Raw genomic sequence first — 27,929 nt, 5'->3', positions numbered from 1 at the left:
TATATGGCCTCGGAAAACAATGTTGCAAGTCGTACTATTAGGTGTGGGATTTCATCGGCGGCTGACTGAGTCGACGTGAGTGTGAGTGGTAGTGTCATTGGGAGTGTGTGGCACGTGTCCTGTCGCCATGTCGCCACCCACAAAAGGACCCTCCATGACTAAGCACATTACGGAGGATCCCACCTCACGCTAATTGGCAGCCGCTTTTGTGTTCGCCACCTTTCGCTCGAGGCAATTTCACCTGCTCGATAATTTGCTCAAGGCAATGCGACGCGGAGTGCAAAATTGTGGTCTTCTACCCTCTCCCGCTTCGCTCAGTGTATTTCCCCCTAAGTGCAAGTGCAGTGCTCCTTTTTAAATGGTTTAATAAACATGCACGGCAGCTACAAAAGAGTTTGCTTAACAAATTGACTCTTTTGAATGGCACTTTTGCATTCCATTTGCCGGAATACAATGAAACCTGGCACAGGCGACAAAGGTTTCAAATTAAGTAGATACTTTAAAAGTAGATACTTTAGGAAACCCAAGAAAAATCTTTTAAAAATATTGGTGTGTCATCATACGTGTGTCATGTTCTTTAAAATATACTTTTATAATGGGTTTATCCCAGAGGTATTAAGGTCAATACAAGTGTAAGTCGCCTGCTTTTAAACTGAATTTATTCATTATTTAATAATATTTAATTTAAGAATCTTTAAGGTCATATCATTAATTTGTGTTCCCCTTTAAAATTTTAAAAAAACTTGTGTAGTTGTAAATTTAAAAATATTTAATTAAACATACTATAAAATGAGAACCAAAAATGTTGAATTAAACCAAAATCACTTTTTTCCCTTAGCCCTATAAACTATTCAAAAAAAATTGAAAAAATGTGTGTTAGTATTTTTTGGTCACCTGGCTCTTTGTACCCCAGATAGATAGAGATCCCCTTGTTCGGGGCGACAAATGCAACTCGAAATGCCAAACTATATAAAGCGTGACTTAAGCTTCCAGCGGCGTCATTTCCGGCTTAATTGGGCATGTAACAAGCAGAGCTTTAGCTTTTAACTTGCACACACATACGTGCTTTGGCAGTGCCAAGGATATGCAAACAAAGACCCCCGAAACTATGCCAAAATTCAGAAATCCCTTACCCCCCTTAAAAACATATCATCCTGGCAGAGTGTGAGTGTGTGCATCGCTATATGGTGCTCGTGTATATGTTTCGACCATGTTTATGTTTCCCGCCACAAGTATACTTGTGTTCAAACTCCTGCAGGACCTCCACACCTACACAAACATGCGTTTAGTGTTGGTGTTTGGTGTATCAAAACATTCGGTTGTGGGTGGTGCTGATGATGCAGTAGCACCTTTCTAACCAACTAATTGTACACCTTTCCCCTCAGAAGGTAGGGTAATCACCCCCCTCCTAAATTCAACTACAAAAGGCAATATTTTTCCGATTTTCTTTACCTCCACGTTGCGGAAATCAATCAATTTCCTGCGTAGACTTGGCCATTCTGATGGATTTTTTCCCACTCAACGCTCTGCAAATGAAATGTATTGAGCACTGGATAGTTGAGCACCGACATTGATTATGCCGGCAGGAGAGTCAAGCGACAGGGGTATGGGAATTCTTATATAATTTAATTAAAATTGCTCAGTGCATTGTGTGCCAGGTGGAATGTGTAAGCGTTGAAGGCATTCTATCCAAGAAAACTAATTAGTATGGAGAAAACACAATTAGGGAGAAATATTTATGGCTGGTTAGCAATCACAGAATAATATTTAATTTGTTTTGCCGTAAATGGGCTCACCGCTTTTTTCTAACTTATTTTTTTTAACAGATTGTGCAAGCCAAATTTACCTATTGAAAGCAACGTGATTTCGGATATATGTTCTCTTAAGTACACAGAAAATTTGTCAAAATAATTAGTTTTTAGATTGCTTAAATAAGTAGAATAAAATTCTACTAATTGTAATTTGTATTGAGGCTAATTACTTTCTGAATGTTTTACTTAACTGTAAAAAATATTTGAATTTCCATCAAAAACATGTCTGAAATGGTAGCTCTGTTAAAAATAAACAAGTTAATAAAACCCATTTCCTTTTTAAATCAGCCCAAAAGTAGTGATAAATTGATCAATCATGGCTTACGCCATTAAATCTCTCACCCCCTTAGTAAAAAAGTACAATGTGGTATATTCGGTTTTTTAAAATAAAATGTTATCCGTTCAATATTTTAAATAATTATTTAATACAAAAAATCATTAGACCTTGGCTCTGGTCGCCTTTGACCTAATGAAATACCATTCCTCCAGGATCCTCCTCTTATTGCTCGCCCACCAGCCCCACCTGAGCCTCCATCTCCGCCGGTTCCTCCACTTCCACCAGCTCCACCTGCTCCTCCTGGTCCTCCCGGGCTTCCTGGACTTCCTGGCTGACCTGGCTTACCCTTTCCCCTCCGGCCAGGTAACCCAGGTCTTCCAGGTCTTCCTGGTCTTCCGTGTCTTCCCGGTCCACCCGGCTGCCCTGCATTGGCAAAGGAGCCAACTTCACGACGACCTCTAAAAATTGGGTAACCTATAGGAAGCATACCCTTCTCGTCAGCTTGACCTAAAGAAAAAATATATTAAGGAAAAACTCCAAGAGGCTTTTTCTATATGTCACCTTCGTGCAACAAGACAAGGCAGCAGACTAAAACCAAGATGTATACAGCTTTCATTTCTCCAGTTTACTAACTGAGTTAGCCAAGGAAATAGCTTTATATAGCACCCAAAAAAAAACTAAGTCAACGATAAATAACTCTCCTGGCTTTATATAGCTCTCTGAGAGAAAAACCCACCTCAGAAGAAAAGCCACCCACCCACTCACGTTGTTCTGGAACTTCACCTCTAAGCTGATCGTCACAAATAATATAACCATGTAGAAACTTCCGCATTAACCAACTATAACTTAAGATACTAGGCCCTTTACTTATAAACAAGACAAAGGAAACAGGACTTTCATTAACGTGATACAATAGTTTATGATTGGGAGTCTATAATGATTATTAAATTATTTAATGAAGTACTTTTCTTACCCTTTAATATATATACCCAATTCTGCTCATAAAATTCTTAAATGTTTTCGGCTGAGTTATTTAATAAGCAACTCGTGAGTTGCCCCTTTTCGGATACTTGGGTTAAGCTGATTACCAAAGGAGGGTCCTTGAGTGAAACATCTAGACGCGTGTTCCAAGAGCACTTCATCCTGAAGACCTCGTGGGCGACTGACTTTCTGTGGAAAATTGTGCTATGCTTTTCGATTTTCCGTCTGGCTTTTCGGCACCCAATACCCATTTTCCCCGTTTGTCAACGTTGCTCTGAAATATTTGTTTATTTTTTCGAAATATGTTTCATGGCACATCAGAGACTCTTAATAAATACTAAAAATCCATGATGAGCTGCTGTCCGGACCCGGGCACAAAAGCCATCAAATCCGTCCCAGTGCCACGCCCCCTGGCCACGCAGACCGCCCCCCAATCCAAATTCTGACTATGACGCTGACGAGCTGCTGAGATGCTGAAATTCAGCGATGCTGGGGACGCTATGCTGTGCATTCCCAATGGATTTGCTCGTGCGTGTCGACAAGAATTTCAATTTGCAAACAATAAATTTGAGCAGCCAGTCGCTCCTTCGAGGACGGCCACTGGTGCGCTGGAGAAACCATAGGAAGCCGCAAAAAAATAGAAATATAAATAAAAAAAGTGAACAAAAATGAAAAAATAAACGGACTCCAAGCAATGTTTAATAAAGAAGAAATATTTTGCTTTTCACTTTGGCGTCGTGTTGCAAGTGACAGTTGACAATCCCCGCGCACTTTGTTCCAAAGCCCGACAAATAGAATTAGATGCCGAATTAGGACTAATACAGCTTCAACTTGATTTCAGTCCTGTCAGCTGGGGGGACTTTAAAAAGGCGGCTGGGGCAGGAAGCAGACAAAAACGGAAACGCAGAACAAAAAACGGAAATGAATCAATTTCCGTGCTGCAGACCATTAAAAACTACAAAAGCCCTTCAAAGAACCAGATGAAGTACAGGAAAAAGAGAAACAAGAGGCGGCACAACAGATACAAAATATGGTCTTCTGTCTGGCTCTGCATGAACGATGACCTATGACCCGGGGAAGCTGCTTCTTAATGAGTTTGTGGTCTCTGCTATGAAAAACAGACGAGAAATAAGCTCAATATGGAGATATTGAAAAATCCAATGGTTTTTTGCATAAACTTTAAATTTCTGAGGATTCTATCTCAAGAAAACTTGTTTTCTTGAAACAAAAGTAAAGAAATGTTTTTTTAAGAAGGTGGCAACTTTAACACATTTTATTAAATTCCACAAACTAAAAGAAACGAATTTAAATGAATAAATTTGGATCTGAGATCATCATAAGGGAAAATCCAGACTTGTCTTTAAATTTAAGGTCAACATCTTTTGTGGGTTCTGACAAGTTCATGTAGATGATATAAATAACATAGATGAAACCGAACTCAATAGCTAAAAAAATGTCTTAAGGATAATAAAGTAAACTATTCATTAATTATTTAAAACTCACCCATGGTCAGCAGGGAGATCAAAATGTTGGTCAGTGCCTCGATGGCGTCCCCCACAAATAGTTCGTACACCCACCATAAAATAAAAAGGGCATCGAAGACTAAGCCACAAGCGCTCCAAATCAACCAAAATGTCATAAGCTCCGGTTTGTGCTGAAAGGGGCGAAAGGGAGTGAAAATAAAGGGAATGAAATTAGTGGGAATCCCAGGTATATTATTACCCACCATTGAGATGCCAGCTATCATGAGCAGTGTAACTGCCACCCAGACATTCAGCATCAACAGGTAGCCCCAAAACATCCAACCATTTTCGTTCTCAGTCAGTTGTTTCCTGCTAAAAAGGTCTGACGGGAATATTATGGTTACAATATACAATAGAAAATACGTCTATGAGCAATACATACTGGGGAAAGTTTTCCTAGGATTTTTCATTGCCGCTTCAAGCGCCACATCTTCTGATTCCTTGGCCAAACGACGACGTCTCATCATTAAGAACATTATCAATTCGAAGAACAGCACTCCCACAATGTCCATCCAACCAATGGCCATTCCAAAGGCATTCAATGCATTCATGATGATCAGCTTCTTTTTAGTTGTTATTTAAAAGTTTCAACCAACATTTCTTATGACAAATTTTGCTAAGTCTTTTCCGAAAATAATAAAATTATAAGCAAATATGTGGATTTTGCTTGTTTAATAAATAGTTTGCCGTCTGCACACAGACGCTGAAAATCGCAAATGCGAAAATTTCATTGTGGTAAACCAACTCTGGAAGAAGAAAGGAAATATACTCTTTTTTTTCTGATAAAAGATTAAATGGTAAATCAAATGTTAAACAAATATTTATGTCTTCGGTTTAGCAAAGTAAATTGCCTGTCTTCTGCCATTTTAAATTAAATACAAAATGATGAATCTATTTATTAGCATTAACATTAAGTTACCATTATAAAAAAGGACGTAGATTTATATGTTTTAATGATTTTATTTTAAACGGCTTGAAAATGTAGTTAAAAATGTAAAAAAATTAGGCAAAAACATGCTAAAGAGCAGAATTTCTGTTCAAGATTCCTGTTGCTCCTGTTGGCAAAACTTAAACTGGAAGTGAGATGTTTTAAAAAGGTTTTGTCGCGCCCCGGGGGATCGAGATGTGCCCCCACTTCGTGCACCCAAGTTGCAAATGAGCGCGAAAAAAGTAAATTATATTTGTCAACGGGGATTCCCCCTTGCTCTCGCTCACACACACAGGGGAGGAGTAATGGCTATGTGCGTGTGGACTGCCGCCGCACGTATTTCATCAGCACAGCATTATGTATGGCTATACGAGCGCATACATATACGGTGGTATGTCTCATTTTTCCCCAGCATAAATAGATGCGACAGCCATAGCTGCGAGACTTGGCTGCCGTTTCCGTTTCCGTTTTGATACCCTGTCGAGGGTGTGAAAGAGCATTGAACCGAAATGTGGTTACTCAGCCCATAAAAAAAACATATTTAAAAGTCATTATAAATATCTAGAAGCATAGCATAATAAAGTAATTAGCTATACATTAAAAACAAAATTAATTGCACTTTGGCTTTTAACTAATTTTTATGGCTTAAAATACAGATTAAGACAATTTATTATATTTATATGGGTAGTATTTCTTTTCGTCCATAAATCATAAAAATATAATTATTTATTTTGGTCTATCGAAATATATTAATATATTTTAAAACAATAAATACTAAACGTATTAAATATTGATTTTAATTCTGACCCTTTTTTATAATATTAATTTTCTTTATATTATATTTTTGAAAATAAGTCATCAGATTTTCGTATCTTCAATTGCCAACAATTATATTTTCTATTTTCCATATGGATTTTAGCAGGAATTCGCTGTTGATAATGGCCTATGCCATAGGTTGTTTCGATCTGGTCAGCGCCTTGCTTTTTTCCATGGTCAGTTTCAAGACGATCTGTGAACACGTAAGGAAGTCGTTTTGCTTTTTAATTAACAAAGAAAATTTTTACAAATCACCCATCTTTCGCAGCTGAGTTGGCTGACAATATTTGCGGTGATTTTTGGACTTTTCTGGATATCGATGATTCTGATGCTCCTGCTTGGCGGCATTCATAAGGTATGTACATTTAAAGTGGTTCATGGACGTTGGTCGTGTAATGGTATATCCCCCGCTTAATTACAGCGCAATCCCAGATGTGTTCGTGCCTGGATTATATTCTCCTGCCTTGGCATCCTGGTGGAGATGTGCCTGATTTTGTATGCCGTTTTCAACGAGAGCTCTTTCCAAACGGGTCTGGTCAAAAATGGATTATTGCTGCTCCTCGGATTAGGTGAGTGCAATATTAGCCAAATCATATTGGGTTTTGGCTTTCGATTAATTTTTGTTTTCTTTCAGTTGTTGAGTGCATTTTCCTGTACATTGTTCAACGATTTTACGTGACTCTGGCCTTTTGTCAGGCCTGTCACAAGGCTTTAACATCGAAAGTGGCACAAGAAAATCAAACTTACCCGGAACCCAACCGCCAACGTCAATATAATAACAATTATCAGCCCAAAAGATATCCCCAAATTCAACATCCCAGGGGAAAAATAGTGCATAACGCCCCATCACATCCCATGAAACTGAGTTTTTATAGATCTTCTGAAAGCAGTTCGTCTCCATAAAATAAAGATTCATATATTTATTTTATATTAAAAAAATATGACTTATATTAAATGCAAACATTAATGCTAATTCACTTTCTTGTAAATCACAAAAATACGTTTCAAAAATAATTTCTCCAATATTTTTGAATAATATATTTATTATTAATTTTTTACAGGGCATTTAGGGGTTGGCATTCGCTAAACGTGAATGTACACTTCTTGATTTTTTCTTCACTCGCTACAGAGCAAATTATTTTAAAAGGATTTTGTGTTTAACATTGGCACACGCATGCCTGTGTGAGTGCTTTGTGTAGGTGTGAAGAGGTCCGCATCCTAGATGTGATAAAAGTTAAAGAGCTTTGTGCCTGACTAGAAAGAACGCAAAGGATACTGCGCTTTCTAGAGTTCTAATCAAGAATGTTCGATGGAAAATATATATTTTAAATTATTTTAAAAATATAAACAGGTAATATTTAATACATTCATTTTCGCATTTGTTTTTGGAGTTTTTTCAAAACAGCTTTATCCTTTTTCATGCGTTCCTTAGCTTGTTTTTCCATGCGTTTTAAATCTTTACGATCCACAGGTTTTTCCTTTTCCTCGGTATAAACCACTTCGCAGCCGCTTTTTTCTCTACGAGGTTCTTCATAAAACGTTTCCGGTGGAATATATCCAATCATATCCAGATAAAAGAGGTAAATGATGTAGACAAAAGTCATTTCCACAGCTGTAAAAGATAAAACATATGTTTGGTAAATGAAATTAGTGAATATTTTATAACTACTAACCCAATCCCACGAATGGCAGCACTGTGATTTTTACACCCTCCCAGTTCACAGATATGGCCAAAGTCAGGCCATAGAGCAAAATAACTCCATCCAAAAGTATTCCCAGGCACGTAAAGACCAGCCAAAAACGTACCAATCCCAGTTTCCTTCTGTATATGCCAGCTATGAGAACGATGATGATGACCATCCAGAAGATGGTGAAGATCAGCGCCACCAGGGCAGACCAATTACCCTGCAAATACCGAAATTTACCCATTTGTATCCTGAAAGGATGGGCGAACCGTCTTACATGCCTGGCAAATACCACTCCTGAGATAATTGCGAATAGCACGGCGGATATGAAGTCCAGCAAAGCGATGCAATAGGCGCAGGGCACTAAATATCCATCAGAATTTGACCCCATTGCCCCAGCTAAGGTTCATCTCACTGGGAATGTTGTCTACTAAATCAAAGCTATAATGATGATAAGCACGTACTTGTCGAGAGGGGAAAGGGGGTCCAGGGGTCTTCGCTCCCTGTTAATCAATGCTGTTTGATTGCCAAAAGTCCCAGACAGCGCACAGTGGTTGTAAACGATCTGACAGTGGGCAAATAGAAAATTAAATGTATTTTATTTAAAATCGATTCTTCAAATATTTATATAGAATGTCAAAGAATAATTATATCCCTTTTTTTACATACTTCATAGTCGAATTATTATGTAATCATTTTTACGTGATTAAAGGTAATGAAATTTTAAACTTAAAAAGATGGATTTTTTACAAAAGATAGTAATAAAATAAGGAATATTTTTTTCCAATAAAGTTTTTTTCCAATAAAGTTTTATATTGTCTTACCAATAAAAGAATATACTACGCATGTATTTTGACTAATTTATATATATTTAAATTTTAGGTAATACTTAGTACTACAAAAGTTCTTCGCTCTTATTCCCACAATAATTGTATTTATGTTTCATTGACCTTTCCATGCAAATACAAGGCTTTTGAAACCCATGGTTAGTAGATTCTCAAAACAACCTATACCAATGTGAAGTGTCTTTTGCCGACGACGACGATATGACAAGTTTTGTGCGACCATCTGTCCGCTCTTCATTTATGGCATTTGTTTTGTCAGCAGGCCCTGGAGATTGGATAGTCCTTGTCCTGGTCCCCCGTTGGCAACGTGACTAGGTTCTCGGGCCCCATCCTCGAAGGCATCAGGAAAAAGATGGAAAACTGTGTAAGTCAATTATTATTATTGTTTGTGTCGGGGCGGGAATTGATTTAGCCCTCCCACTTGGCCCTTAAATTGAAAACAAACGATTGCACGAAATAAAAATTTTATTTTGTTTAGTAATTCATAAGGAAAGCCTGCACATGTGTAAGAATGAAATAACTAATATTCTTTGTTCTTTAAGGTTTTTCTTGATTTTATCCCTCATTTGCCTTTTCAGAAATCTTCGCATTTGAAGTTGTAGATATTGTTTCAGTTGCGTCATCTTTGCTACAGTCTTCTGTGTTTCTAAAAAAAAGGTTTTCCATATAGTATACGACGTAAGTATATATTTTTATTTACCACCTTCAGAGAACCAATCATAGTTGCCGCCTTCCAAAGCACAATAGGAATATAATCTTCTGAAATACCTGAATACCAAGTACAAGCAAGTGCATTCATAAACTGTGAAGATGGATTAAAACTAAATTTTCTTAAATATTATAAAAGGTTAACTTACAAATTCCGAAGTACAAAAGAGTCCAGTGCTTGAAATGTTCTACGTCGAACACAGGAGAGGAAGTTACATTCCATATGAGATAAATTATATCCATAGCAGTCGCAAAGCCAGAGAAAAGCAACCAAAAGACGAGGAGAGTTGGACGACCCTTTAATTAAAATAAATCAATTGTAAAGGTTTAAATAATTTCCTAAGAATGCTTACCTTCCATAGACCTACAATAAGTCCAACAACGGTTAGAATCCAAGCTATTGTACTCAGGTAAGCCAAAATTGAATACGAATTTGTCTAAAGGTTTCAGGAAAACATTGCTTAAATATTGTAAAGATTTTTAATATCACTTACATGCGAAATCATGACGGAAACGGAACTAAACGAGAAATACAGCGAGCGCAATAATTCAAATGCAGCAATCAGAAAGCAACTCCTTAGGAGATTATCCCTAGGAATATTCCACTCTTCCAAGTCAAACGCCATTTTTTATAAAATATTTACTCTTTGTAGATTAACCAGGCAAATTTTTAAAGCCAGTATATAAAAATATATTTTATTTGAGTTCAAAGAACAAGGCCAACTGCGTGTATTTTCTATACTACTACAAATTATTTTATTTTTATTTTTTGCCCTTCTTCTTTTTTGAGTTTTTGTTATTTTTATTTTTCTTATCATTATTTCCTCCGCCACCTATTGGAAAATAATCAGTTAAACATGAATATTAATCAAGTGCTGGCTTACAGCATAAAGTCCGTTTCTCTTTTGGTTTCTCACCCATAACTTTATAATAACGATGTATAAAAAATAAGCAACAACTTTCAATAACTAAAAACGATTAAATAATTATTAAAATACAAAATATATGTTATATAGAACTCACATATGCCAAGAATAATGATTGAAAACTCTTGAAGTCGGTCCCAATCCACAGTGAGTGAAGTCGCAATGCCCCACAACAGAAATATTATGTCGGTTATAAAGCCTGCTAAAGAAAATATAAGCCAAAATCGAACTAAACCTGGCTTGCGCTGATGTAAGTTAAATATTAAAACAAGTTAGGATATAAAAAACATTAACAACCAACCTTGCATAACCCAACAAGCAACATAATGACAATTATAACCCAGAAAATGACACCCAGAACCGCCAGCATAGCAAACACGCTAAACTATAGATTAAATTAGAATATATTATATATTTATTTCATATTTTTATTTTTCCTTCACCTACCTTTTTAACCATTAGCATCATTGCTTGAACGGTGAAGTACAAGGCATGTAGCAGATCGGAAATGGCTATAATATAACATATCTTTAAAAGAGTGGAATGTAAAGCATCTTTTTCCGACTTATTTTTTGATTTGTCCCCGGTTTTCTTTTTCTCGGGCGACTTCTTCTTCGGCGGGGGTTTCTTTTTTTCGGCGGCCATTTTTTGTGCACAAAATGTATTTTTCACATTTAATGAACATTATATCAAAGCACTTGGGATTGCAATCAGAAAACTACGTCTTTTTAAAAACTAAAAAATAAAAAGACAGTTTTAAATTTCTTTTTAAATACTCAGTGGCCTTCAAACTGTAAACAGCTGACGAGACACAAGGTGGCAACGCTTCACGGCTATCGTCAATCGATTTATCAGTGTTGCAAGGCGTGTCAAAGGTGCTTTTAGGCGGTCTTCTTTGTTTATGCAGCTATTTTATAATAATTTCTCATTGTACCAACTGAAAACAAGATGCCCATTCTAGTGAAGACGTAAGTAGCTTAAAAGAAACTTTAAGTAAGGCTTAATATAATGTGTAAGTCAGTCAAAAAGACGTACTGTGTTTGGCTACAAGTGGCAGCGTTGCCACCTGTTAGGCTTATTGTCGACTCGTTTCTGGCAATCTGCAATTTATTTATTGTGAAATTATTGTTGGTTTTTTGTTTAAATGGGGCCGCCAAAAAAATCAAAAAAGGATCGCAGTGGCTCGGACAAGTTCGGTGAGTATGAGGCAAATGGAAAACCACCGAATTTTTTTTGTAATTAGAGAGATTTCCACACAGCCAAAAAGCGGCGTGCCGAGGATGAGGCCTTCACCCAACTGGTGGACGACAATGATAGCTTGGATGCCACGGAATCGGACGGCGTTCCTGGGGCAGCATCCAAGAATGCGGAAACCAATGATGAGCAAATAAATACGGATGAGTATGGGGCCAAGGATTACCGGGCGCAGATGCAACTGCGTCCGGATCACGGCAATCGTCCACTTTGGGTGGCTCCCAATGGTCACGTCTTCCTGGAATCCTTTTCACCTGTTTACAAGCACGCCCATGACTTCCTAATCGCCATCTCGGAACCCGTCTGCCGACCTGAACACATCCATGAATATAAACTCACCGCTTACAGTTTATACGCCGCCGTTTCGGTGGGCCTGCAAACCCATGACATTGTGGAATACCTCAAGAGATTGAGTAAGACCAGCATTCCCGAAGGCATCCTGGAGTTCATCAGACTCTGTACCCTATCCTATGGCAAGGTCAAGCTGGTCTTGAAGCACAACAAGTACTTTATAGAGTCACCACATCCCGAGGTGCTGCAGAAGTTACTTAAAGACCCAGTGATTCAGAAATGCCGTCTGATACGCAGCGAAGGTGAGGATTTCATCCAGGGCACTCTGGACGGCAAGGCCATCACCCAATTCGGCACAAAATTGCCTCCTGGAGCCACGGACAAGCCGGCAGAGGCTCCTGCAGCAGCTCCTGGAGCTCCTGTAGCCGCAGATGGCACTACAGCAGTGCCCGAGGATATCACAGATTTCTATGAGAAAATCGACAAGGAAGAGGAGGACGAAGATGAGGCCAACCTGAAGACTGTTTCCTTTGAAGTGGCCCAGGAGAAGATCGAGGTGATCCAAAAGCGCTGCATCGAGATCGAGCATCCTCTGCTGGCGGAGTACGATTTCCGCAATGATACCAACAATCCAGATATCAATATCGACCTCAAACCCGCTGCCGTTCTGCGTCCATATCAGGAGAAGAGTCTGCGCAAGATGTTCGGCAACGGAAGAGCCCGCTCTGGGGTTATTGTACTTCCCTGCGGTGCTGGAAAATCCCTGGTGGGCGTGACAGCATGTTGTACCGTGCGAAAGAGAGCCCTGGTGCTCTGCAACAGTGGTGTTTCTGTGGAGCAGTGGAAGCAGCAGTTCAAAATGTGGTCCACAGCCGACGACAGTATGATTTGCAGATTCACATCCGAGGCAAAAGATAAGCCTATGGGTTGTGGCATACTCGTTACCACCTATTCCATGATAACACACACGCAAAAGAGATCCTGGGAAGCCGAGCAGACGATGCGCTGGCTGCAGGAACAGGAATGGGGCATCATGGTGCTGGACGAGGTGCACACAATCCCAGCCAAAATGTTCCGTCGCGTGCTCACCATCGTTCAATCCCACTGCAAGCTGGGTCTGACGGCCACACTTCTTCGTGAAGATGACAAGATTGCGGATCTCAACTTCCTCATTGGACCCAAGCTGTACGAGGCCAATTGGTTGGAGCTGCAAAAGAAGGGATACATTGCACGCGTCCAGTGTGCCGAGGTGTGGTGCCCCATGTCCCCGGAGTTCTACCGCGAATACCTGACCACCAAGACCTCAAAGAAAATGCTGCTCTATGTGATGAACCCCTCCAAGTTCCGCAGCTGCCAGTTTCTGATTAAATATCACGAACAGCGCGGCGACAAAACGATTGTCTTCTCGGATAATGTGTTCGCGCTAAAACACTATGCAATCAAGATGAACAAGCCTTTCATCTATGGTCCCACCTCGCAAAACGAGCGTATCCAGATCCTGCAGAACTTCAAATTTAACTCCAAGGTAAGTACAACTCAATGATATTCAGAACTTTTAATATAACCTTACGCCTTATAGGTAAACACAATCTTCGTGTCCAAAGTGGCCGACACCAGTTTCGATTTGCCCGAGGCGAATGTGCTTATTCAGATTTCTTCGCATGGAGGTTCTCGTCGTCAGGAGGCCCAGCGTCTCGGTCGTATTCTGCGCGCCAAAAAGGGCGCCATCGCCGAGGAGTACAATGCCTTCTTCTACACCCTCGTCTCACAGGATACCATGGAGATGAGCTACTCCCGCAAGCGACAGCGATTCTTGGTTAACCAGGGTTATAGCTACAAGGTTATCACGCATCTCAAGGGCATGGACACGGATGCGGATTTAATGTATGGCACCCAGGAGGAGCAAGGACAGCTGCTCCAGTTGGTCTTGTCCGCCTCCGATTTGGACTGCGAGGACGAGAAGCTGCCGGGCGAGCCGGGCTTCCGTCCAGGTGGAGCCGGCGGCACCGTGAGACGAGCTGGCGGACTCAGCTCCATGTCTGGCGGGGATGACGCTATCTACTACGAGCATCGACGCAAGAATATCGGAAGCGTGCATCCACTGTTCAAGAAGTTCAGGGGATAGACTTAAGCATGTCGTAAAAAGCTGTGAAGCATGAATAAAATTCTTTAAAAAAGTTCTTTTTTGCAATGCAAAGGGTTTCAGGTAGCATTAATATTCTTTAAATTTGGGGCAATACATTTCTAAATCTGTTTTTAGTTACTTTTAAGAAATAAATCGAAATGCTGTTATCCTTTATTTCAGACAAAGTGCCGGCAAAGGTGATTGGGCTATTATAGAGCTACAGGGTGACCTGGAGGTGAGGAGCAACCAGGACATGCACGACCAGTTTATTGGCGATCTGTACTACAATAAATATGGCCAGCCTGTGAGTTGAAGTTTCCCATATTCTAAATAAGCCTAAATAATGTTTTTTTATTCCCAGATTCTCATCATAGGTCATCACATTCTTCAGGGTCGTGAACAAAAGCTGGACAAACCATTTGCTGTGCTGGAAAAGTCCAAGACCAATGAGGGTGAACGATTGCTGGATATGAGCATGGCATCTCAAGATGTAAGCATGATGAATGCCACCACAGGAGCAGAAAGGACAGTGCTGGATCACACGATTGCCCAGGAGCACAAGAGTCGCCAGAGAACCGAGTACACAGTCCGCGCAGTTTGCACTAAAAAGTTAATCTTCAAATCGCGACCCAAACCAATTATAGCTAATGTGGCCAAATCTGTTTGAATGTATGTTTTATAAAATATAGTTTTATTCGCTTTTTATGATAATATTTTCATAAGTAGACTCTTTATTAAACAATTTCCATCTCACGCTCGATGCCCACGAACTTCAGTTGCTCTGTGGGTCCGTATCTGTAGTCAAAGAAGAGCTCCTCACCGGGCTGAATGGCCCGCTTGGCAAAGATACCGATCCGATGGTCGCCGGTGACCATCATTACCTTGGCATAGCAGTTGGGATTAATGGAATGGTTGGCGAACCGAATCTTGTTGCCCTTTCGGGTCGCATCCACAACAAAATCGTTGTTCAGATTGAAGAGGAACGAGCACATGTACTTGTCATAGACTTTGCCACGGCGATCGGCCTCGTCTTGGGAAATGATCTCCCCACAGTACTCGGAGATGAACTCATTCTTTTGGGCGCCCTCCTTGAGGAAGATGCCCCAGCCGGCAATGTCAGAGGGAGCCATGAGCAGGTGTTTGTCTGCATAAAAGAGATTTGATTTGATTAGATGACACTATCTTTAAAGTTTTAAGCTAGCAAGCTATTTTTTAACCAAGAAGGAAATCATTTTAAATAGTGGCATTCCAAATTGTAGATGATAATCCATTTTTAAATATTCTTAAAGAGTGCCTATATTGACTAAGCTCTCTTTGGGGTTCAAATGTAGAGTATAAATATACAATAAACTTTCTTACGCAGTCCCCGCTGCACGCAAACATTCTTGCATGTGATTTTGGTCAGCTTGAACTGATCCGCTCCGCAGGCCTGGCAAAGATCGGGATCACACTCGCGCACCGCCAAGTAGCAAGGACACTGCTTCGTGTTGCACTGAGCCTTGCAGCGACAGCCGGGGAAACGATTCTGGCAATCGCTGCTGCAGTTGCAGAATTTCTCACAGAAATTTTGCGTCTGAATGCACGAGCAGTTCGCGTCGCAGGGATGACCCGGATGGTCGCAGGGAGTGTAGTTGTACACATGATTCGAGGACGAGTCCTTTTTCAGCTGAATCTTTCGGCAATGCAGCGACCACAGGCGTTGCTTCTTCTTCTTCTTGCGCGGTGGTGTGAAGTCCTGTCGCAGATCCTCGAAACTGAACTCGGCATCTTCTTTCTGGGCAAACTCGTATACCTGACGGCAAGTCTTTGTGAGCATGTTATGCGCAATTGCGCAATAGTTCTTCAAATAAACTTTGTGTAAGACGCGGTAAAGAGCTTGATCAGCGCCAGTCCAGACGCACTGCGTGCTGGTTATGTTCATCATGCCAGCTGGAAGGGCATAAGATGATTCTTAATTGGAAATTATTGCTTGGTTTTCAAACTCACCCATAATTGAGTTGATCTCAGCCACGGCTGCGCTATTTACAGTCAGACCATTATCCTTGCTGTTCTCGTGGCTAAAGTCCTTGTTGCTAAACTGACTATTGCTGTCATTACTGTCCTCGGAGCTAGCCTCATTACAGGAATCAATGGGTGGTGTTTTGCTATCGGCCGCCAGCTTTTCTTTCATGCCATCCTGTAAGTTAAGATTAAAGATAAGTTATACATTTCTTAGAGTATTTTATATCCCACTTACAATCAACATGTAGCAGGAGTTGCTGCAGGGATCGGCAAAGGTCTTCAGCTCCGGATAGCGACGCTTCTGCAGATTGGGACCAGCATGTCCCTGCAAGCCTGTGGAAATAGAGCAGCGGGATTAGAAGGATTGAAACGATCAAAAATCACTTGATGTCCATGAAACGCTTTTGGATTAGCATGAGGGTAATCGGTTACTTTTCGAGAAAGAGATACAGATACAGAAATGGTCCAGGCAAAGCCACACGGAATGAGGTGAGCAACACCGAAGAATCAATTTAGACACATGACAAACAGAGCCAATTATCCACAGATATGAGGGATTATTATAATTATATTCATAGACAGCGAGATGAGGATGCGGAGGCGTGGACGGGCTAACGGCATGAGAGTGTGTGCGTGTGGTTATCGAAACAACAACTACAACAACGACTCACCCTGCACATGGTGACCTAAATTGCAATTATCAATACAACATTTTCGAATTTCGTGTTTTTTGGGGATTTAAGAAATGGTACAGATTGTTTTTTTTGGCAAGATAATATTGTTTCCAAACAAGAAAAGAAAAGCAAAAACAAAACGTAAAGTCATTAGGTAACCCAGCTGGCAGCAGTTCCCACGGTTAAACTTACGGTGCAGGAAGCAGTCGTATTTGAAGCATCTTCGGCAGAAGAGTGTGTGGAAGGAGTGCATGGTCCTCTCCCGGGAAACGCTTTCGGCCTTGATGCCATCGATATTGGGGGTACACTCCTGGGGGCGCTCTGGATCCTGGTGCTCGGTGAGCTCGATGTACCTGGGAGGAAAGATAATAGATCATTTAGTTATATTTAATTAATCTAATAAACCCTTCTACTTCTCAGTTAGGTATACAATGCATACTTCTCTTTTAGCTCCTGTGCAGTGCCCTTGTCTGGAAAATTGGCGCTGATGGCCTGGAAAATAATGGGAGCAGGGAAGGGCAGCTTGTCCTTGACATCTTCCACTGCGGGTTTGACATCACCACCCTCATTTGCCTCCGGTTCCTCCTTTTCCTTCTTATCTACCGCTGGCTCCTCGACTTTGTTCTCGGTTGTATCCTCTAGCTTCTTGGGAGACTCGCCCTCCCCAAGCACATCCACATCCCCATCCTCATCCTTATCTTTGGACTTGACAGATGTCTCCACCTTAACGGAAGTGGATGTTCCCGGAGAGGCTTCTTCCAACTCCTTGCTGTAAGAACGCATGAGGGCATGGACCAGTTCCACAAAGATGGCATCGTCCATGAACGAGGGATCCTTGTCGCCGTGCACCTTGCCATCGTAGTTCTTGATCAGCTCCTCGATGAACTTGCCATCCTTGTCGAGGACCTCGTCGCCCATGTAGGGGATATTATGCAGCACCGTCTCATCCTCGACCATGAAGTTCTGCTGGGTTGGGGCCCATGTGTACATGGTGGGTATGGGCGTTACGGCGTTGATCACGCAGATGGGAATCTTTTGGGGTCCGCTGGGAATGCCATTGTAGCTGGTCACCTCCGCTCGCTTCACGCAGTCCACATGCGGTGGGTCGTAGGGTTTAGCCTGCCAAACCTTGGACTCGCAGTACAGATCCTGTACATTGTGGTTGTGCTCGTCCCTGTGAGGATATAGATTTAGATACTTTCGAGTCCAGACTTCCGCCTTCTCCTTCCCGCGCTTACCAGTTCTTTATCCATGCCTCCTTGATCTCGTCAGCGCGTTTGTAACGCTTCTGCTGTCTGATTTTAATGTATTCCGACTTGACACGCCTCTTCCATTCGGGCGGCACCTTCGTGTTGTTCATGTTTAATCACTTTAATTTTGCTGCATTTACGCGAAAATCAAATGCTTTTCAGGGTTTATTTTCCGCCTTTTTTTCGCAACAGCTGTGTGACCGTTTTACGTTATGAAAAAAACCCTCACCCATGGACGCGGGCTGAAAAAATTATGTGGGGTTCTTATTTTTTTATAAATAAAACATTTACCAAATTTAACGATTACATTTAAATTTAAAGATTAATCATATAAATAAATTAATATTGAGAAAAGAAAACCATATAAATTTACTTAATCCTTGCATTAAAAAAAGTTCCAAATTAAGAAAGTAGGCATTTTGAATTTTATAGCTTGTATCTAGAACACAGTAAATTGTTGGGCACCTTAGTTGATTCTTTTATAACAAATCATTTGTTTTTGAAAATAAATCTTTACAATTTAATTATTATAATTAAGAATTGAAGGGGGTTGAAATTGAGTTCCTCTTCGCTGCGCCCATGTCTTTTAGTGTTTGTAAACGCTATTAGCCGTAGTGTTGGCTAACGTGGAATATCATCAAAAACATAAAAAAGGAAAGAAAGCTATGAGAATCCTATCAAAAACTAGGAAATTTTGCAACAATTAAGCTGGACAAATTCAATCGCATCAAGGCGGCCACGAGCATTGAGGAAATAGCTGCAATGGAACCATCAGCCTGCGAAGGTAGGCCACCGGGACAAGCCCCGAAAAACGCACAACCCACTGACTATGTTTACCAACTATAACCGGGTTTGTTTTCGTTGCTCCTTTATATACTATATAGATCTAAAGGCCTTCGAGCGGCGCCTCACCGAAGTGGTTTCATCGTACCGTCCCTCGACGTTCCGCTGGCGCAGTAAGTTAAACCCGGCAAACGAAAAACGGGAGCAGTACGGCCCGTAATAACAGTAGAACTTCTTGCAGTTGTCCTGTCCGCCATGTCCATGTGCACGGCCATCAGCGCCTGGTACTGGCTACGCGACCCACGCACCACCGTCGTACCGCTAACGGAGTCCCTCTGGATCCATCCCATCTTCACAGTCGCCACCCTGACATTGAGTAAGAGCCTCCGGATAAATGATATGTCCAACCGCACATGGGTTTTAGTCTGGCTTTTACTTAGTCATAGGCCATGGTCGTAGAACCTAGTTTTAACTATGCATTTTAGTACTAAGCAATTACTGGGGCATATTCTTTTAATGTACAGAAATTTGCACACATGTAGGCTCTTCAACATTACCTAATACCCTACATATTAGTAGTAATACACATATGTATGTATGTACTTCGAGAGCGAGACAAAATATTAATGTGTACGTTCAAAGATATTTATAATATTATTATTACAACGAGGCAAATAACACATTAAGCCAGTGGTTAAAAATCAGATGTGTACCCAGTAGGGATGTAAAATTAATAAGTGTAGTCAGTAAAAGAAACCAAGACCGAGATTCCCAAATATCATGGTCTTCAATCACATAAAATGTTGACGAAATGACTAAAATCTTAGATAAAAAATTCTTTAACGCCCTTTTATAGCATTATTATGTTTAAAGGTACAATAATGGGCCTTATCAGACCCTAATATTTGTATAAGCTGCTTTATCAAATGCGATTCCATTTAATGAATTAATCAGGTCATCAAATCAATTGATAAGTTGGCTAATGGCTTGTCACTGCATTATAAATAGCTAAACTGATAATGAATTTAAGGGTTTTTGGTTTTTAAGCGGCTAAATGAAAAAAGGAAATTAGTTCTGATACCAACTAGGTCTAAGGGCGAATATTTTTCCCTTTAGCTATAATAAAATTTAATACATTCTACTTAGTACTAAATAAGTATTAAATGCTATCCTCTTATCTTCTCTTCCAGTCTTCCTCTTCATCCTGGGCATACAGAAACTGGTCATAGCGCCGCAGATTATCACTTCCCGAACGCGAACGGTACTGGGAGATTTTAATATGAGCTGTGATGACACGGGGAAGCTGATACTAAAGCCGCGCCAGAGTAACAACAACAGTACATGAGCACCGGCCCGCCCTCAGGACATTTAATTAGTTAATGCTAGTTCCCTTTTCTTTGCTTATATGTTAATTCGGACACCCTCGCTTTGTAAGCGTAATTTTAACGTACCCCCTTATTTCTCCTTTTTACCCTTGTTTAATTATAGAAGCTCCATTGTACAAAAAAAAATCGGAAAAAAGAGAAAACTCAATTGTTAAGCTTTATGTGTTTCGTTAATAGCGTTACCCATCGCTGCCAAATACAACAAGCTACATTTCAATTTCAATTACTTTATAGCTAACAAGGTTCCCATAAATTGTGCAACGACAAGTGTTTTTGCCAATTTGGGGCTGTTTTTCCAGAGCTGCATTTCGTATAAAAAGGGAGTCTGGACAGTTGTTTAGCATCAGAAGCAACCTAGCCATCTGTACAACAAGCCAGCTTTACCATGAAGTTCCTACTCCTGTGCACTCTCATCTTGGGCCTTGCCTTCTTCATGGCTTCTGGCAAGGATTGCAATGGATAGTCCTCGAAATAGACTCCAATTAACTGGTTCTCCTGTATTTTTTTTAGCTCTACCCCAAGCCAACGAGAATGATGCCCCGATGGTTGATTTTGACCATCACCATCATCAGGTGGTACGCAGCGCACCAGTGCTGCTGGACGACGAGAAGACACCGCACAAGCACGACGATGTCGCCTGCTGCGGCTAGACTCCAGGATAACAAAGGCGTGACGGCACTTTCATCGATCTTCAAACGCCTTTAAATTTAAATAAAGAGCAATATTGAAAAAGTACTTGAAACCATTTAAATTTACTGGGCTTAAAAGGTTTAACAGAATAATCCGCATCATTAAAAAACATTTATATGGTTGATTTTGCGTGATATTTATTTTGATTCAGCATTCTCTATAGTTTTTTCATCAGTTTCTTCTCGCTCTTACCGCATATATAAATCTTTATTTAGTTTGTGTGATTTTTCATTGTTCTTTTTTGTTTTTTTGGTACAAATTGTATGCGTTAAGTTTTGCCATTTCATTAATCTTTTATTTCTATTTGTAAATCCTAAAAATTATTATTATTGCGCAGCTCAAGTTTATTTTGTAGATTTGTTTAAATACGTTTATCAAAGTTGACGGCGTGGAAATATATAAATGCATCCGCTTTCTGCTTATGGTTCAGTTGTGTGTGTGTGTGTGTGTAGGCATTTTAGTTCGTACAATTCTTTTGTTATAGTAATCAATTAATTTATGCATTTTTAAGACCTTTACACCTCGTTCTACACTTTGTCATTTACAAAAAAATAGTCTAGATTTGATTTAAAAGTGTTATTTTATATTTATAATCTCTGCTTTAGTGAAATTTAGGATTTATCTCTCATACATATCTCCCCCAACCATCAGTTTAAACTTTGCGCTAATTTGTTGTTTAGGTTAATTGGGTTCCATTCATTACTTAAAATTAGGGCTAGATTATCAACTAAATATTGTTGCTGCTGATATATGCGTTCCACATCATCCGACTTCGTTACGTTACGTGGAGGCGGCTGGAGTCTAAAACAGTACGAAACAAATGCTGGAAATGCACACAGGGTAAAAATAAAACTAGAGGCTGCCTCCTGCTAGCACAACACTCGCTTACAATTTTTACAAATAATACAGAAGCCTACTAATTACATAAATAAAGTAAAACCATTTAAATCGATACGCATACACATAGAAATTAACGTTAATGAACTCTCATCCCTGGGATCCCCTCCGATATTATGCGGCCAGCAGGCGCTGTATGTTCTTCGGCGTATTCTCCCCATTCAAATGCTTCGTCGTGTATCGCAGGGCATTGAGAAGAGGCTCCGCCTTGATGGCCGGCTGCGCCTGCAGCAGTCGAACGCACCCCTTCACGTCCACATGGGCGCCCCGCACGAAGGCCCCCTCCGGGTGCACATGGTCGTAGAGGATCACCAGGCCGACCATAACGCGCAGCACCAACATTTTCGTGTCCTCACGCTCGATCTGTTGCAGGAGTTTTCTAAAAAAACAAATTGGGAACATATTAGGTTATTGTTACCATGATAATAAATTTTGTTAGTAAAAAAATTATAAATTGCAATCTTAGCATTGAAGGTTATGAAATACAACTCACGGATTTTCCAGCATCCTCAGGCACACCTTGGCCATGGTGCCCAGCGTTTCCGTCGTGTTCTGAACATCATCGGCATTATCGTTGACGAACTTTGAGGTGGCCTCGCTCAGCACTTTGAGCATGGGCGTGGCGTGGGCGTAGAACAAGGACATCCGGTTGGCCAGCTCCGTGCTGACCAGCATGTTCTCCGTGGAGTCCACTCGCTGCCGACTGACGATGCGTCTGTAGTAGCTAAAATCATTCTGTATGGCGGGTGTTTTCATCTGAAAATAAAATAAAAAAGGCTTTATTAATTTCAAGAAATATAGAAACCAATTATTCTAAGATCTCTTAACTTTTTAAAATCATTTATATATTTATTTTTGGAATTAAAAAATAATTCTGAAAACTGGTTTGTGATCAGTTGTTTTCCATCAATCCAGTTTGAAACATACGTCAGAATGAGCGACAAAAACACTACAGGATTTAAGGGCCTATTTAAAAGGATGAACAAGAGAGAAAATCACGAACGGTAAAGTTAAATTGGGTTATAAGTTTTCTAAACAAGTTTTCGGGATGTTGATTCGCACCACTACCAGTGACTCCCAGCAGAAGAACTACGTTGTGGAGAGTTCCCAGCCGAAGCCTGAAAAGGAAAATAGTCGGGATCGCAAGGAGCGTGAAAAGGAACGCAAAAAGGAGCACGAACTTGAACGTAAGCGGGAGCAGGAAAGGCGAAAGGAACTCGAGCGGGAAAAGCAGCAAGAAAAGCAACGTCAGCTGGAATGGAAAAAGGATCTGGAGAAGGAACAGCAGCGCGAGAGGGAATTGGAGCGGGATCATCCCAGACAGGCGGCAGCCACTGCTACAAAGAAACCAAACCCTGAGATCGTCAAGTTCGACGAGGAATTCGAACGTGATATTGAAACTTTGGAGCGCCAAATATGTAACCTGGATTTTCGCTCCAAGACCATGGCCACCATGTGGATAGACAAGCTGCGTCGCACACCACAGAGTGTAGCCGAAGCTAGGTCGAGGAACATCATAACATCCCACATCCTCAAGTGCTGTGGCGAAAACATATTCAAGAAGGAGCCATTCAACCATCCCCCACCACCCGAAAACTTGGCAATTATAAGAGAGCGAATGGTGCGTACCAATTAAATTGAATGGTTCATAAAAACTTTATTTAAAACTTTGAAAATTTAGCTTGTAGATATAGCCTTTCGGAACCAGTTCCAAAAACTTAATTCTTCTTAAAATTGAGAAAGTTTTCCTCTTAAGAATATTTTCTTGTGAATAAATGTTGTTAAATACATTTAAAAAGAAATTTACAGAACATAAATTGCTTCCAATTAAAGTTTATATTTTCAAAAGCTTATTAAAGCATTTTAAGTTACATCTTCGATCATTCCAATGTTCTTAACTATATTTATAATTTACGGTTTAAAAAAGCATGTTCCAAATTTTTCAATGCATTCTATAGATTGTGCCGAACATTTCAGTATTGTTTTAATTCAGATATTAATTTAATTTTATTTTTTCTTCTAGTTCCTGACGCGGGATAGTACGTGCCATGGTATGCCAGTGGCTAAACAGAGGGAACCGAACAGCTATTTAACTCAATTGTTTAACGATTCATACGATGGTGGTGAATTCCTAAGCCAGCTACCCGTGCCACGTGATGGGGCTTTCTTTATCCTGCACATGCGTCCAAATTTATAAAAGTGAATTGAACATGAAACACAACACAGCTAAATTCTAAATTAAAGAACACTTTTTTATTGATTTCTTGAATTTTGTACGAAAAATGACACTAAAAAAAATAAAACTGGCTCATATTACTTGTATAATAGTGTTTCAAAGGGCTAATTTTCATTCCAATTTACTCACTTTTCTTCCTCTTTTAATATTCTTTATAGCAAGTACCTTAACCAACGCGATTATGAAGCACTCAGCTTTGAAGCTATCGGCCGTTTTCAACACTCGCTCTTGTTAACCTCTAATTACGGTTGACTTGAAAATCTAATTACTAATTACCCGCTACGTGACACCGCAATTTGCCTGCTGCCCGTGCTGCCAAACGGTTTTCCACTCCGGGCCAGGCCCAAAACAACGATGCCGCACTTAAGCTGTCAGGGCTGCATCGAAAACGTGCGTGAGAACAGAAAAAATACTTTAGAGATTCGCCGCCGCGAATTTTTGAGTCAGGTAAAGTTGGGTTGCTCATCCAATCACCTTGACAAAAGGCGCTGCAAACAACAAACATCATGCACTACTATACAATACTATACTATAGAGTGTCCGAGAGACTGTTGAGAAACCTCATATAAATACGTTATTAGCATAAATCGTTCTGAACAGTCAGAAATGAAGCCCCAAACAGGACGGATCGTCGTTAAGAGCAGTTCCCTGAGCTTGGTGAGTGTTTGCCTCTAGATTATTATTCGACACCTGAGATGATTAATCTATTAATGTATATTTTTAGCTATATGCATTTCTGCCCCTGATGATAGATGCAGTTTGCGGGAGAGCTCAGTATGCATCACCTTATGGCAATGCTTATGCAATTCCCACAACCAACTACGCCCAATCGTATTCCCCATCACCAGAAGTGCAATCGATATGGTCGGGTTCTCCAATCATAGTGAATGATAATCAGTATAGGGCCCAAGAACAGCAGCAATATCCTAAAAACAATGAATATTACGGAAGAGAACCCTATAGGCAGCAACCCTATCCAAATTGGCGAAGAGAGGAGCTACCATCAACGCGTGCTGCCAATCATAACTACAACAATGTGCCAGGATATTTTTATTACCAACAACAGGAAACTACTCCATCCTCACTATTTCAATATAACCAACCCATTCCACCTCAACTTCAACCGTATACCCCATCCAATTCCGAATTGGATTCCAGTGATTCTCGTCGCGAGGAGGAGCAAGTGGTTCAAATAGGAGGCAGTCGGTCTCTGGCCACAAATAACTATCAAAACATTTATAATAACAATGAGAACTTCTATGAACCCGCTCAACCCTGGAGGCGTCGTGATTTTCAGGCCAAATATGCCCAACATTATGCCGAATATTTGCGTAAATATCCCAGACGCCTGCAGCCAGTATACAACACCAGCGAAGATTTCGATGAGAAGTAAGAGAATACTCTATGAATTTTAGTCTGTGCAAAAGCCAAATTGAATAAATCCCCTCAAGAGCCATTGGACTTTTGGTTGAAAGCGTGCCAAGAAAACAATTTTGTCTGTATTTTGGACAGATCCATTGCAGCTGATAACGTTTAAAATGCAGCTGCTGAAGAGTCAGCATATAAATACAGTAAATATTGGTTTCCCGAAAAGATAAAAATGGTCCAAGCCCAAAATATTTCAATACAAATTGTGTCTAACAAATAATATAGGATGATTAAGATATATTTTATAAAGATAAGTATGTTTTTATAAAAAGAACAATATATCTTGTGTATTAATTCTTAGGGGGTTCAATATTAAATAGATCATTTTTTAATTTACCACTCTTAGGATAGAGGCAATTAAAACCAGTTTTTGGTTTAGTTTATGTTTAATTTGTGTTACTTCCCCCAGACCTTATACACCGCACTGTAAGTGCCTCTCGATGTCACAAGATTTTTCGCAATAAAGTCGACATTAAAACGATGCCAGTTACAACCAAAGTCAATAAATTGTACAGCATACTTTGCGGCCCATTGGAAACAAAGCAACAAAAGCGCAGAGACAATGGTCTTTATTGAACGGAACGGAAGTGGAAGTAGCTGTTAGTTGGGAAGCACGTTTGGGCTATATATACACAACTTTTACATGGGAAAGTATCTGTGTGCGCCAGGCAGCTGACACTTTGAGCACACAATGAACGTGCAGTTTACAGCGTTTAACATCATCATCATAGGTATTATCGTCATCATCATCATTATTATCATCGGGAGCACAAAGTTCCAGACACTAGACATCAGAGAGTAGAAGCCGACGATGGCGATGACTTGGCCCATCCATCTTTACCTCCCGATTGTCCTAGATCCCGAACCCATCTTCTCCACAGCTGCATACATGTATTCCGCTCCCCAATCGATTTGATGAAAGTTTCTCCAAACGGAAGCGAGCCATGGGAAATGCGCCATTCACAGGGATTTGCCATTAAACAAATCGATTCTGCTTGGCTCCGGAAAATAAACCGACATATTCAACTGCCACTGAAAGTTGTGTGGCTCTAGGTAATGTTTTAACCCAGTGCGGATATACTCGTGCTTCCATATCCCAGACTTTGGTTATTGGTAAACACATGAGGTCGCAATATGGTATTCAAGTTTTAATAACTTGTTAAAATAATATGGATTTCGAAGAAGGAAATTTTAATACAAATATGTTCACATTTAAATTTTAATATAATAATGTGTTTCATATTTAAATTCCAATGTAAATATGTTTCATTTAAAAAAAAAAATAGGTAGTGATATTTAAAGCATCGTCAAACATCGATATTGTATCGATATATTTGATTACAACATACATAAATGAATACATATGAACATATTTAAATTTAAAAACATATGAAAATATTTAAAATTTAAATATATATTATATGTCTGTCCTTAAATATATATAATATATTTAAATTGAAATACAAATGAATACATATGAAAATATGTTCATATTTATTCAATCAAATATGTTCTAATGAAATATATCGATATTGTTTCGATAAATTTAAGTAATGTTTTAAATATCATTACAATTTTTTTTTTTTCAAAAAATAAATATCATTGATAGGATATTTTTTAAAATATTCAACAACCCTTTAAACAACAACTGCTGTTAGCCCACCGGAGCGACTTTTATTAATTTTACAACTTCATCCGGCCATCGGTCGTTCGTCGTGGGCCATTTGGCTTGCGTGTGCGTAAGTGCCTCGGATGCTCCACTGTGGCTCGAACGAATGCACGGATGGCCTGAAAGATTTTTCATCAATGGGCCGCAGCACGCGCTCGTCTTGGCCAGTATGTCTGTATGGCCGACTGTCTGTCAGTCAGCCAGGCAGCCAGGCGGTAAGCAAAAAAGTCAGTCAATTAAAAATGCAACCACGCGCACTATGAGTTGGCAGTGGGACTTGGTCTGGCTTCATTTGACTTGGCTTTTAGATATTGCTTTGCTTTGGCTCGGCTGTCGACAGCGCCCACATAAGGTAAACAAGCAGACAAACAGGCAGAAGACAGAATTTAACCCACTAACAAGTCACTAAACAGACGGAGAAAAAATCAATTAAATCTTGATAAGCTGTTACCTAATTTAATTTTAATCTCTTCAGGTTTTTGCTTAGATTTATGTGCAGTTTTACAAGATTTATTTTATTAGGTAGAAGATTTTTGATACAATATTCAATGATAATCTTAACGACTTTTTATAACCAGCTTAGTTTGAGCTTATGATTTGGTAATATATAATCAAAAGGATATGGCTTAAAGAAAAAATGAAAGTAAACCAAAAATTTTTTAAAACCTGTAATAGACATAATCTTTACTTTAAGCCATGCCTTTTAAATCTTAATATAATTACCATTAGCTAAAACAGGATTGAAT

At 39.9% G+C, this 27,929-nt stretch overlaps 14 protein-coding genes across 20 annotated transcripts in view; 7 read left to right on the top strand and 7 right to left on the bottom strand.

The window, feature by feature from the left end:
* Nucleotides 1-2,176: 2,176 nt before the first annotated feature.
* Nucleotides 2,177-2,799, bottom strand: LOC108012747 (putative cuticle collagen 145). The gene is made up of 2 exons (XM_017078181.4): nucleotides 2,650-2,799; nucleotides 2,177-2,595 (listed from the first exon to the last, which is right to left on the bottom strand). Exons 1-2 carry the CDS (start codon nucleotides 2,702-2,704, stop codon nucleotides 2,234-2,236), a joined length of 417 nt encoding a protein of 138 aa, XP_016933670.3. The 5' UTR covers nucleotides 2,705-2,799; the 3' UTR covers nucleotides 2,177-2,233.
* Nucleotides 2,800-4,339: 1,540 nt separating this feature from the next.
* Nucleotides 4,340-5,236, bottom strand: LOC108012262 (uncharacterized). Of its 2 annotated transcripts, none has more exons than XM_065864590.2 (4): nucleotides 4,975-5,114; nucleotides 4,796-4,904; nucleotides 4,573-4,723; nucleotides 4,340-4,514 (listed from the first exon to the last, which is right to left on the bottom strand). In XM_065864590.2, the coding sequence occupies exons 2-4, from the start codon at nucleotides 4,868-4,870 to the stop codon at nucleotides 4,375-4,377; spliced, it is 366 nt and encodes a 121-aa protein (XP_065720662.2). In that variant the 5' UTR covers nucleotides 4,871-4,904; nucleotides 4,975-5,114; the 3' UTR covers nucleotides 4,340-4,374. The 2 variants fall into 2 exon arrangements, with proteins under 2 accessions (XP_065720662.2, XP_016933051.3); XM_017077562.3 differs by having other exon boundaries at nucleotides 4,360-4,514; nucleotides 4,796-4,914; nucleotides 4,975-5,236.
* A 1,147-nt stretch (nucleotides 5,237-6,383) lies between these two features.
* LOC108012263 (uncharacterized) lies at nucleotides 6,384-7,260 on the top strand. Its single transcript, XM_017077563.4, has 4 exons — nucleotides 6,384-6,539; nucleotides 6,605-6,691; nucleotides 6,758-6,905; nucleotides 6,971-7,260. The coding sequence occupies exons 1-4, from the start codon at nucleotides 6,429-6,431 to the stop codon at nucleotides 7,237-7,239; spliced, it is 615 nt and encodes a 204-aa protein (XP_016933052.3). The 5' UTR covers nucleotides 6,384-6,428; the 3' UTR covers nucleotides 7,240-7,260.
* A 421-nt stretch (nucleotides 7,261-7,681) lies between these two features.
* On the bottom strand, nucleotides 7,682-8,458 carry LOC108012763 (uncharacterized). 2 transcript variants are annotated; one of them, XM_065864719.2, is made up of 3 exons: nucleotides 8,303-8,434; nucleotides 8,010-8,241; nucleotides 7,682-7,948 (listed from the first exon to the last, which is right to left on the bottom strand). In XM_065864719.2, the coding sequence occupies exons 2-3, from the start codon at nucleotides 8,194-8,196 to the stop codon at nucleotides 7,704-7,706; spliced, it is 432 nt and encodes a 143-aa protein (XP_065720791.2). In that variant the 5' UTR covers nucleotides 8,197-8,241; nucleotides 8,303-8,434; the 3' UTR covers nucleotides 7,682-7,703. The 2 variants fall into 2 exon arrangements, with proteins under 2 accessions (XP_065720791.2, XP_016933683.2); XM_017078194.3 differs by having other exon boundaries at nucleotides 7,688-7,948; nucleotides 8,299-8,458.
* An 861-nt stretch (nucleotides 8,459-9,319) lies between these two features.
* On the bottom strand, nucleotides 9,320-10,244 carry LOC108012767 (uncharacterized). 2 transcript variants are annotated; one of them, XM_065864633.2, is made up of 5 exons: nucleotides 10,069-10,244; nucleotides 9,928-10,011; nucleotides 9,724-9,871; nucleotides 9,570-9,668; nucleotides 9,320-9,512 (listed from the first exon to the last, which is right to left on the bottom strand). In XM_065864633.2, the coding sequence occupies exons 1-5, from the start codon at nucleotides 10,198-10,200 to the stop codon at nucleotides 9,349-9,351; spliced, it is 627 nt and encodes a 208-aa protein (XP_065720705.2). In that variant the 5' UTR covers nucleotides 10,201-10,244; the 3' UTR covers nucleotides 9,320-9,348. The 2 variants fall into 2 exon arrangements, with proteins under 2 accessions (XP_065720705.2, XP_016933688.3); XM_017078199.3 differs by having other exon boundaries at nucleotides 9,331-9,504; nucleotides 10,069-10,243.
* Nucleotides 10,245-10,277: 33 nt separating this feature from the next.
* On the bottom strand, nucleotides 10,278-11,213 carry LOC108012786 (uncharacterized). The gene is made up of 5 exons (XM_017078220.3): nucleotides 10,948-11,213; nucleotides 10,802-10,885; nucleotides 10,598-10,745; nucleotides 10,459-10,542; nucleotides 10,278-10,407 (listed from the first exon to the last, which is right to left on the bottom strand). Exons 1-5 carry the CDS (start codon nucleotides 11,143-11,145, stop codon nucleotides 10,337-10,339), a joined length of 585 nt encoding a protein of 194 aa, XP_016933709.3. The 5' UTR covers nucleotides 11,146-11,213; the 3' UTR covers nucleotides 10,278-10,336.
* A 116-nt stretch (nucleotides 11,214-11,329) lies between these two features.
* On the top strand, nucleotides 11,330-14,881 carry LOC108013267 (chromosome transmission fidelity protein 8 homolog). The gene is made up of 3 exons (XM_017079028.4): nucleotides 11,330-11,468; nucleotides 14,351-14,474; nucleotides 14,532-14,881. Exons 1-3 carry the CDS (start codon nucleotides 11,449-11,451, stop codon nucleotides 14,835-14,837), a joined length of 450 nt encoding a protein of 149 aa, XP_016934517.3. The 5' UTR covers nucleotides 11,330-11,448; the 3' UTR covers nucleotides 14,838-14,881.
* Nucleotides 11,556-14,225, top strand: hay (ATP-dependent DNA helicase hay). The gene is made up of 3 exons (XM_017079024.4): nucleotides 11,556-11,696; nucleotides 11,760-13,570; nucleotides 13,625-14,225. Exons 1-3 carry the CDS (start codon nucleotides 11,645-11,647, stop codon nucleotides 14,168-14,170), a joined length of 2,409 nt encoding a protein of 802 aa, XP_016934513.2. The 5' UTR covers nucleotides 11,556-11,644; the 3' UTR covers nucleotides 14,171-14,225.
* On the bottom strand, nucleotides 14,841-18,229 carry E(z) (histone-lysine N-methyltransferase E(z)). 2 transcript variants are annotated; one of them, XM_017079026.4, is made up of 8 exons: nucleotides 18,084-18,229; nucleotides 17,285-18,019; nucleotides 17,038-17,198; nucleotides 16,843-16,857; nucleotides 16,407-16,504; nucleotides 16,157-16,346; nucleotides 15,530-16,099; nucleotides 14,841-15,314 (listed from the first exon to the last, which is right to left on the bottom strand). In XM_017079026.4, exons 1-8 carry the CDS (start codon nucleotides 18,203-18,205, stop codon nucleotides 14,905-14,907), a joined length of 2,301 nt encoding a protein of 766 aa, XP_016934515.3. In that variant the 5' UTR covers nucleotides 18,206-18,229; the 3' UTR covers nucleotides 14,841-14,904. The 2 variants fall into 2 exon arrangements, with proteins under 2 accessions (XP_016934515.3, XP_016934516.3); XM_017079027.4 differs by lacking the exon at nucleotides 16,843-16,857 and having other exon boundaries at nucleotides 18,084-18,228.
* Nucleotides 18,230-18,702: 473 nt separating this feature from the next.
* Nucleotides 18,703-20,480, top strand: Cnep1r2 (CTD nuclear envelope phosphatase 1 regulatory subunit 2). 3 transcript variants are annotated; one of them, XM_065864226.2, is made up of 4 exons: nucleotides 18,703-18,879; nucleotides 18,980-19,051; nucleotides 19,105-19,254; nucleotides 20,069-20,480. In XM_065864226.2, exons 1-4 carry the CDS (start codon nucleotides 18,858-18,860, stop codon nucleotides 20,221-20,223), a joined length of 399 nt encoding a protein of 132 aa, XP_065720298.1. In that variant the 5' UTR covers nucleotides 18,703-18,857; the 3' UTR covers nucleotides 20,224-20,480. The 3 variants fall into 3 exon arrangements, with proteins under 3 accessions (XP_065720298.1, XP_016933422.1, XP_016933423.1); XM_017077933.4 differs by having other exon boundaries at nucleotides 18,704-18,879; nucleotides 19,108-19,254; XM_017077934.4 differs by having other exon boundaries at nucleotides 18,706-18,879; nucleotides 19,120-19,254.
* Nucleotides 20,481-20,547: 67 nt separating this feature from the next.
* LOC108012522 (uncharacterized) lies at nucleotides 20,548-20,998 on the top strand. Its single transcript, XM_017077935.4, has 2 exons — nucleotides 20,548-20,706; nucleotides 20,774-20,998. Exons 1-2 carry the CDS (start codon nucleotides 20,649-20,651, stop codon nucleotides 20,911-20,913), a joined length of 198 nt encoding a protein of 65 aa, XP_016933424.2. The 5' UTR covers nucleotides 20,548-20,648; the 3' UTR covers nucleotides 20,914-20,998.
* Nucleotides 20,999-21,073: 75 nt separating this feature from the next.
* LOC108013410 (CYFIP-related Rac1 interactor B) overlaps nucleotides 21,074-27,929 on the bottom strand; it is a 28,186-nt gene continuing 21,330 nt past the window's right edge. The window contains exons 4-5 of the mRNA XM_017079268.4: nucleotides 22,344-22,606; nucleotides 21,074-22,229 (exon numbers count right to left, since the gene is read on the bottom strand). Coding sequence (XP_016934757.1) covers nucleotides 21,965-22,229; nucleotides 22,344-22,606 — 528 coding nt within the window. The 3' untranslated portion in view covers nucleotides 21,074-21,964. The remainder of the gene's footprint in view (nucleotides 22,230-22,343; nucleotides 22,607-27,929) is intronic.
* On the top strand, nucleotides 22,729-24,175 carry LOC108013413 (splicing regulatory glutamine/lysine-rich protein 1). The gene is made up of 3 exons (XM_017079270.4): nucleotides 22,729-22,854; nucleotides 22,922-23,471; nucleotides 23,874-24,175. The coding sequence occupies exons 1-3, from the start codon at nucleotides 22,784-22,786 to the stop codon at nucleotides 24,045-24,047; spliced, it is 795 nt and encodes a 264-aa protein (XP_016934759.3). The 5' UTR covers nucleotides 22,729-22,783; the 3' UTR covers nucleotides 24,048-24,175.
* Nucleotides 24,591-25,793, top strand: LOC108013412 (uncharacterized). The gene is made up of 2 exons (XM_017079269.4): nucleotides 24,591-24,743; nucleotides 24,811-25,793. The coding sequence occupies exons 1-2, from the start codon at nucleotides 24,693-24,695 to the stop codon at nucleotides 25,477-25,479; spliced, it is 720 nt and encodes a 239-aa protein (XP_016934758.3). The 5' UTR covers nucleotides 24,591-24,692; the 3' UTR covers nucleotides 25,480-25,793.

This window comes from Drosophila suzukii, chromosome 3 (genome assembly GCF_043229965.1).
Source record: "Drosophila suzukii chromosome 3, CBGP_Dsuzu_IsoJpt1.0, whole genome shotgun sequence".
NCBI classification, from domain to species: domain Eukaryota; kingdom Metazoa; phylum Arthropoda; class Insecta; order Diptera; family Drosophilidae; genus Drosophila; species Drosophila suzukii.
The sequence above is the reverse complement of the archived record's forward strand: the minus strand, read 5'-3'. Positions and strand labels throughout refer to the sequence as shown.

What these genes read in the sequence shown, in the direction of transcription:
- LOC108013267 (XM_017079028.4), top strand. Translation starts at nt 11,449, where the DNA reads ATGCCCATTCTAGTGAAGAC. An exon ending in ATGCCCATTCTAGTGAAGAC is followed by an intron (nt 11,469 to 14,350) that starts GTAAGTAGCTTA and finishes CCTTTATTTCAG; the next exon opens with ACAAAGTGCCGGCAAAGGTG. An exon ending in ACAATAAATATGGCCAGCCT is followed by an intron (nt 14,475 to 14,531) that starts GTGAGTTGAAGT and finishes TTTTATTCCCAG; the next exon opens with ATTCTCATCATAGGTCATCA.
- LOC108013412 (XM_017079269.4), top strand. Translation starts at nt 24,693, where the DNA reads ATGAAGCCCCAAACAGGACGGATCGTCGTTAAGAGCAGTTCCCTGAGC. An exon ending in AGAGCAGTTCCCTGAGCTTG is followed by an intron (nt 24,744 to 24,810) that starts GTGAGTGTTTGC and finishes GTATATTTTTAG; the next exon opens with CTATATGCATTTCTGCCCCT.
- LOC108012763 (XM_017078194.3), bottom strand. Translation starts at nt 8,412, where the DNA reads ATGGGGTCAAATTCTGATGGATATTTAGTGCCCTGCGCCTATTGCATC. An exon ending in GAGTGGTATTTGCCAGGCAT is followed by an intron (nt 8,242 to 8,298) that starts GTAAGACGGTTC and finishes CGGTATTTGCAG; the next exon opens with GGTAATTGGTCTGCCCTGGT. An exon ending in GCTGCCATTCGTGGGATTGG is followed by an intron (nt 7,949 to 8,009) that starts GTTAGTAGTTAT and finishes TATCTTTTACAG; the next exon opens with CTGTGGAAATGACTTTTGTC.
- Cnep1r2 (XM_065864226.2), top strand. Translation starts at nt 18,858, where the DNA reads ATGGAACCATCAGCCTGCGAAG. An exon ending in CTCGACGTTCCGCTGGCGCA is followed by an intron (nt 19,052 to 19,104) that starts GTAAGTTAAACC and finishes CCGTAATAACAG; the next exon opens with TAGAACTTCTTGCAGTTGTC. An exon ending in AGTCGCCACCCTGACATTGA is followed by an intron (nt 19,255 to 20,068) that starts GTAAGAGCCTCC and finishes CTTCTCTTCCAG; the next exon opens with TCTTCCTCTTCATCCTGGGC.
- LOC108012262 (XM_017077562.3), bottom strand. Translation starts at nt 5,143, where the DNA reads ATGAATGCATTGAATGCCTTTGGAATGGCCATTGGTTGGATGGACATT. An exon ending in TGATAGCTGGCATCTCAATG is followed by an intron (nt 4,724 to 4,795) that starts GTGGGTAATAAT and finishes CGCCCCTTTCAG; the next exon opens with CACAAACCGGAGCTTATGAC. An exon ending in GATCTCCCTGCTGACCATGG is followed by an intron (nt 4,515 to 4,572) that starts GTGAGTTTTAAA and finishes ACATTTTTTTAG; the next exon opens with CTATTGAGTTCGGTTTCATC.
- hay (XM_017079024.4), top strand. Translation starts at nt 11,645, where the DNA reads ATGGGGCCGCCAAAAAAATCAAAAAAGGATCGCAGTGGCTCGGACAAG. An exon ending in CAGTGGCTCGGACAAGTTCG is followed by an intron (nt 11,697 to 11,759) that starts GTGAGTATGAGG and finishes ATTTCCACACAG; the next exon opens with CCAAAAAGCGGCGTGCCGAG. An exon ending in ACTTCAAATTTAACTCCAAG is followed by an intron (nt 13,571 to 13,624) that starts GTAAGTACAACT and finishes TACGCCTTATAG; the next exon opens with GTAAACACAATCTTCGTGTC.
- LOC108012767 (XM_065864633.2), bottom strand. Translation starts at nt 10,200, where the DNA reads ATGGCGTTTGACTTGGAAGAGTGGAATATTCCTAGGGATAATCTCCTA. An exon ending in TTATTGTAGGTCTATGGAAG is followed by an intron (nt 9,872 to 9,927) that starts GTAAGCATTCTT and finishes TTTTAATTAAAG; the next exon opens with GGTCGTCCAACTCTCCTCGT. An exon ending in CTATGATTGGTTCTCTGAAG is followed by an intron (nt 9,513 to 9,569) that starts GTGGTAAATAAA and finishes CCTTTTTTTTAG; the next exon opens with AAACACAGAAGACTGTAGCA.
- LOC108012786 (XM_017078220.3), bottom strand. Translation starts at nt 11,145, where the DNA reads ATGGCCGCCGAAAAAAAGAAACCCCCGCCGAAGAAGAAGTCGCCCGAG. An exon ending in TGCTTGTTGGGTTATGCAAG is followed by an intron (nt 10,746 to 10,801) that starts GTTGGTTGTTAA and finishes AACTTACATCAG; the next exon opens with CGCAAGCCAGGTTTAGTTCG. An exon ending in AGAGAAACGGACTTTATGCT is followed by an intron (nt 10,408 to 10,458) that starts GTAAGCCAGCAC and finishes ATTTTCCAATAG; the next exon opens with GTGGCGGAGGAAATAATGAT.
- LOC108012522 (XM_017077935.4), top strand. Translation starts at nt 20,649, where the DNA reads ATGAAGTTCCTACTCCTGTGCACTCTCATCTTGGGCCTTGCCTTCTTC. An exon ending in TGCCTTCTTCATGGCTTCTG is followed by an intron (nt 20,707 to 20,773) that starts GCAAGGATTGCA and finishes TATTTTTTTTAG; the next exon opens with CTCTACCCCAAGCCAACGAG.
- LOC108013413 (XM_017079270.4), top strand. Translation starts at nt 22,784, where the DNA reads ATGAGCGACAAAAACACTACAGGATTTAAGGGCCTATTTAAAAGGATG. An exon ending in AAGAGAGAAAATCACGAACG is followed by an intron (nt 22,855 to 22,921) that starts GTAAAGTTAAAT and finishes CACCACTACCAG; the next exon opens with TGACTCCCAGCAGAAGAACT. An exon ending in CAATTATAAGAGAGCGAATG is followed by an intron (nt 23,472 to 23,873) that starts GTGCGTACCAAT and finishes TTTTTCTTCTAG; the next exon opens with TTCCTGACGCGGGATAGTAC.
- LOC108012747 (XM_017078181.4), bottom strand. Translation starts at nt 2,704, where the DNA reads ATGAAAGCTGTATACATCTTGGTTTTAGTCTGCTGCCTTGTCTTGTTG. An exon ending in CCTTGTCTTGTTGCACGAAG is followed by an intron (nt 2,596 to 2,649) that starts GTGACATATAGA and finishes TTTTTTCTTTAG; the next exon opens with GTCAAGCTGACGAGAAGGGT.
- LOC108012263 (XM_017077563.4), top strand. Translation starts at nt 6,429, where the DNA reads ATGGATTTTAGCAGGAATTCGCTGTTGATAATGGCCTATGCCATAGGT. An exon ending in TCAAGACGATCTGTGAACAC is followed by an intron (nt 6,540 to 6,604) that starts GTAAGGAAGTCG and finishes CATCTTTCGCAG; the next exon opens with CTGAGTTGGCTGACAATATT. An exon ending in ATTGCTGCTCCTCGGATTAG is followed by an intron (nt 6,906 to 6,970) that starts GTGAGTGCAATA and finishes GTTTTCTTTCAG; the next exon opens with TTGTTGAGTGCATTTTCCTG.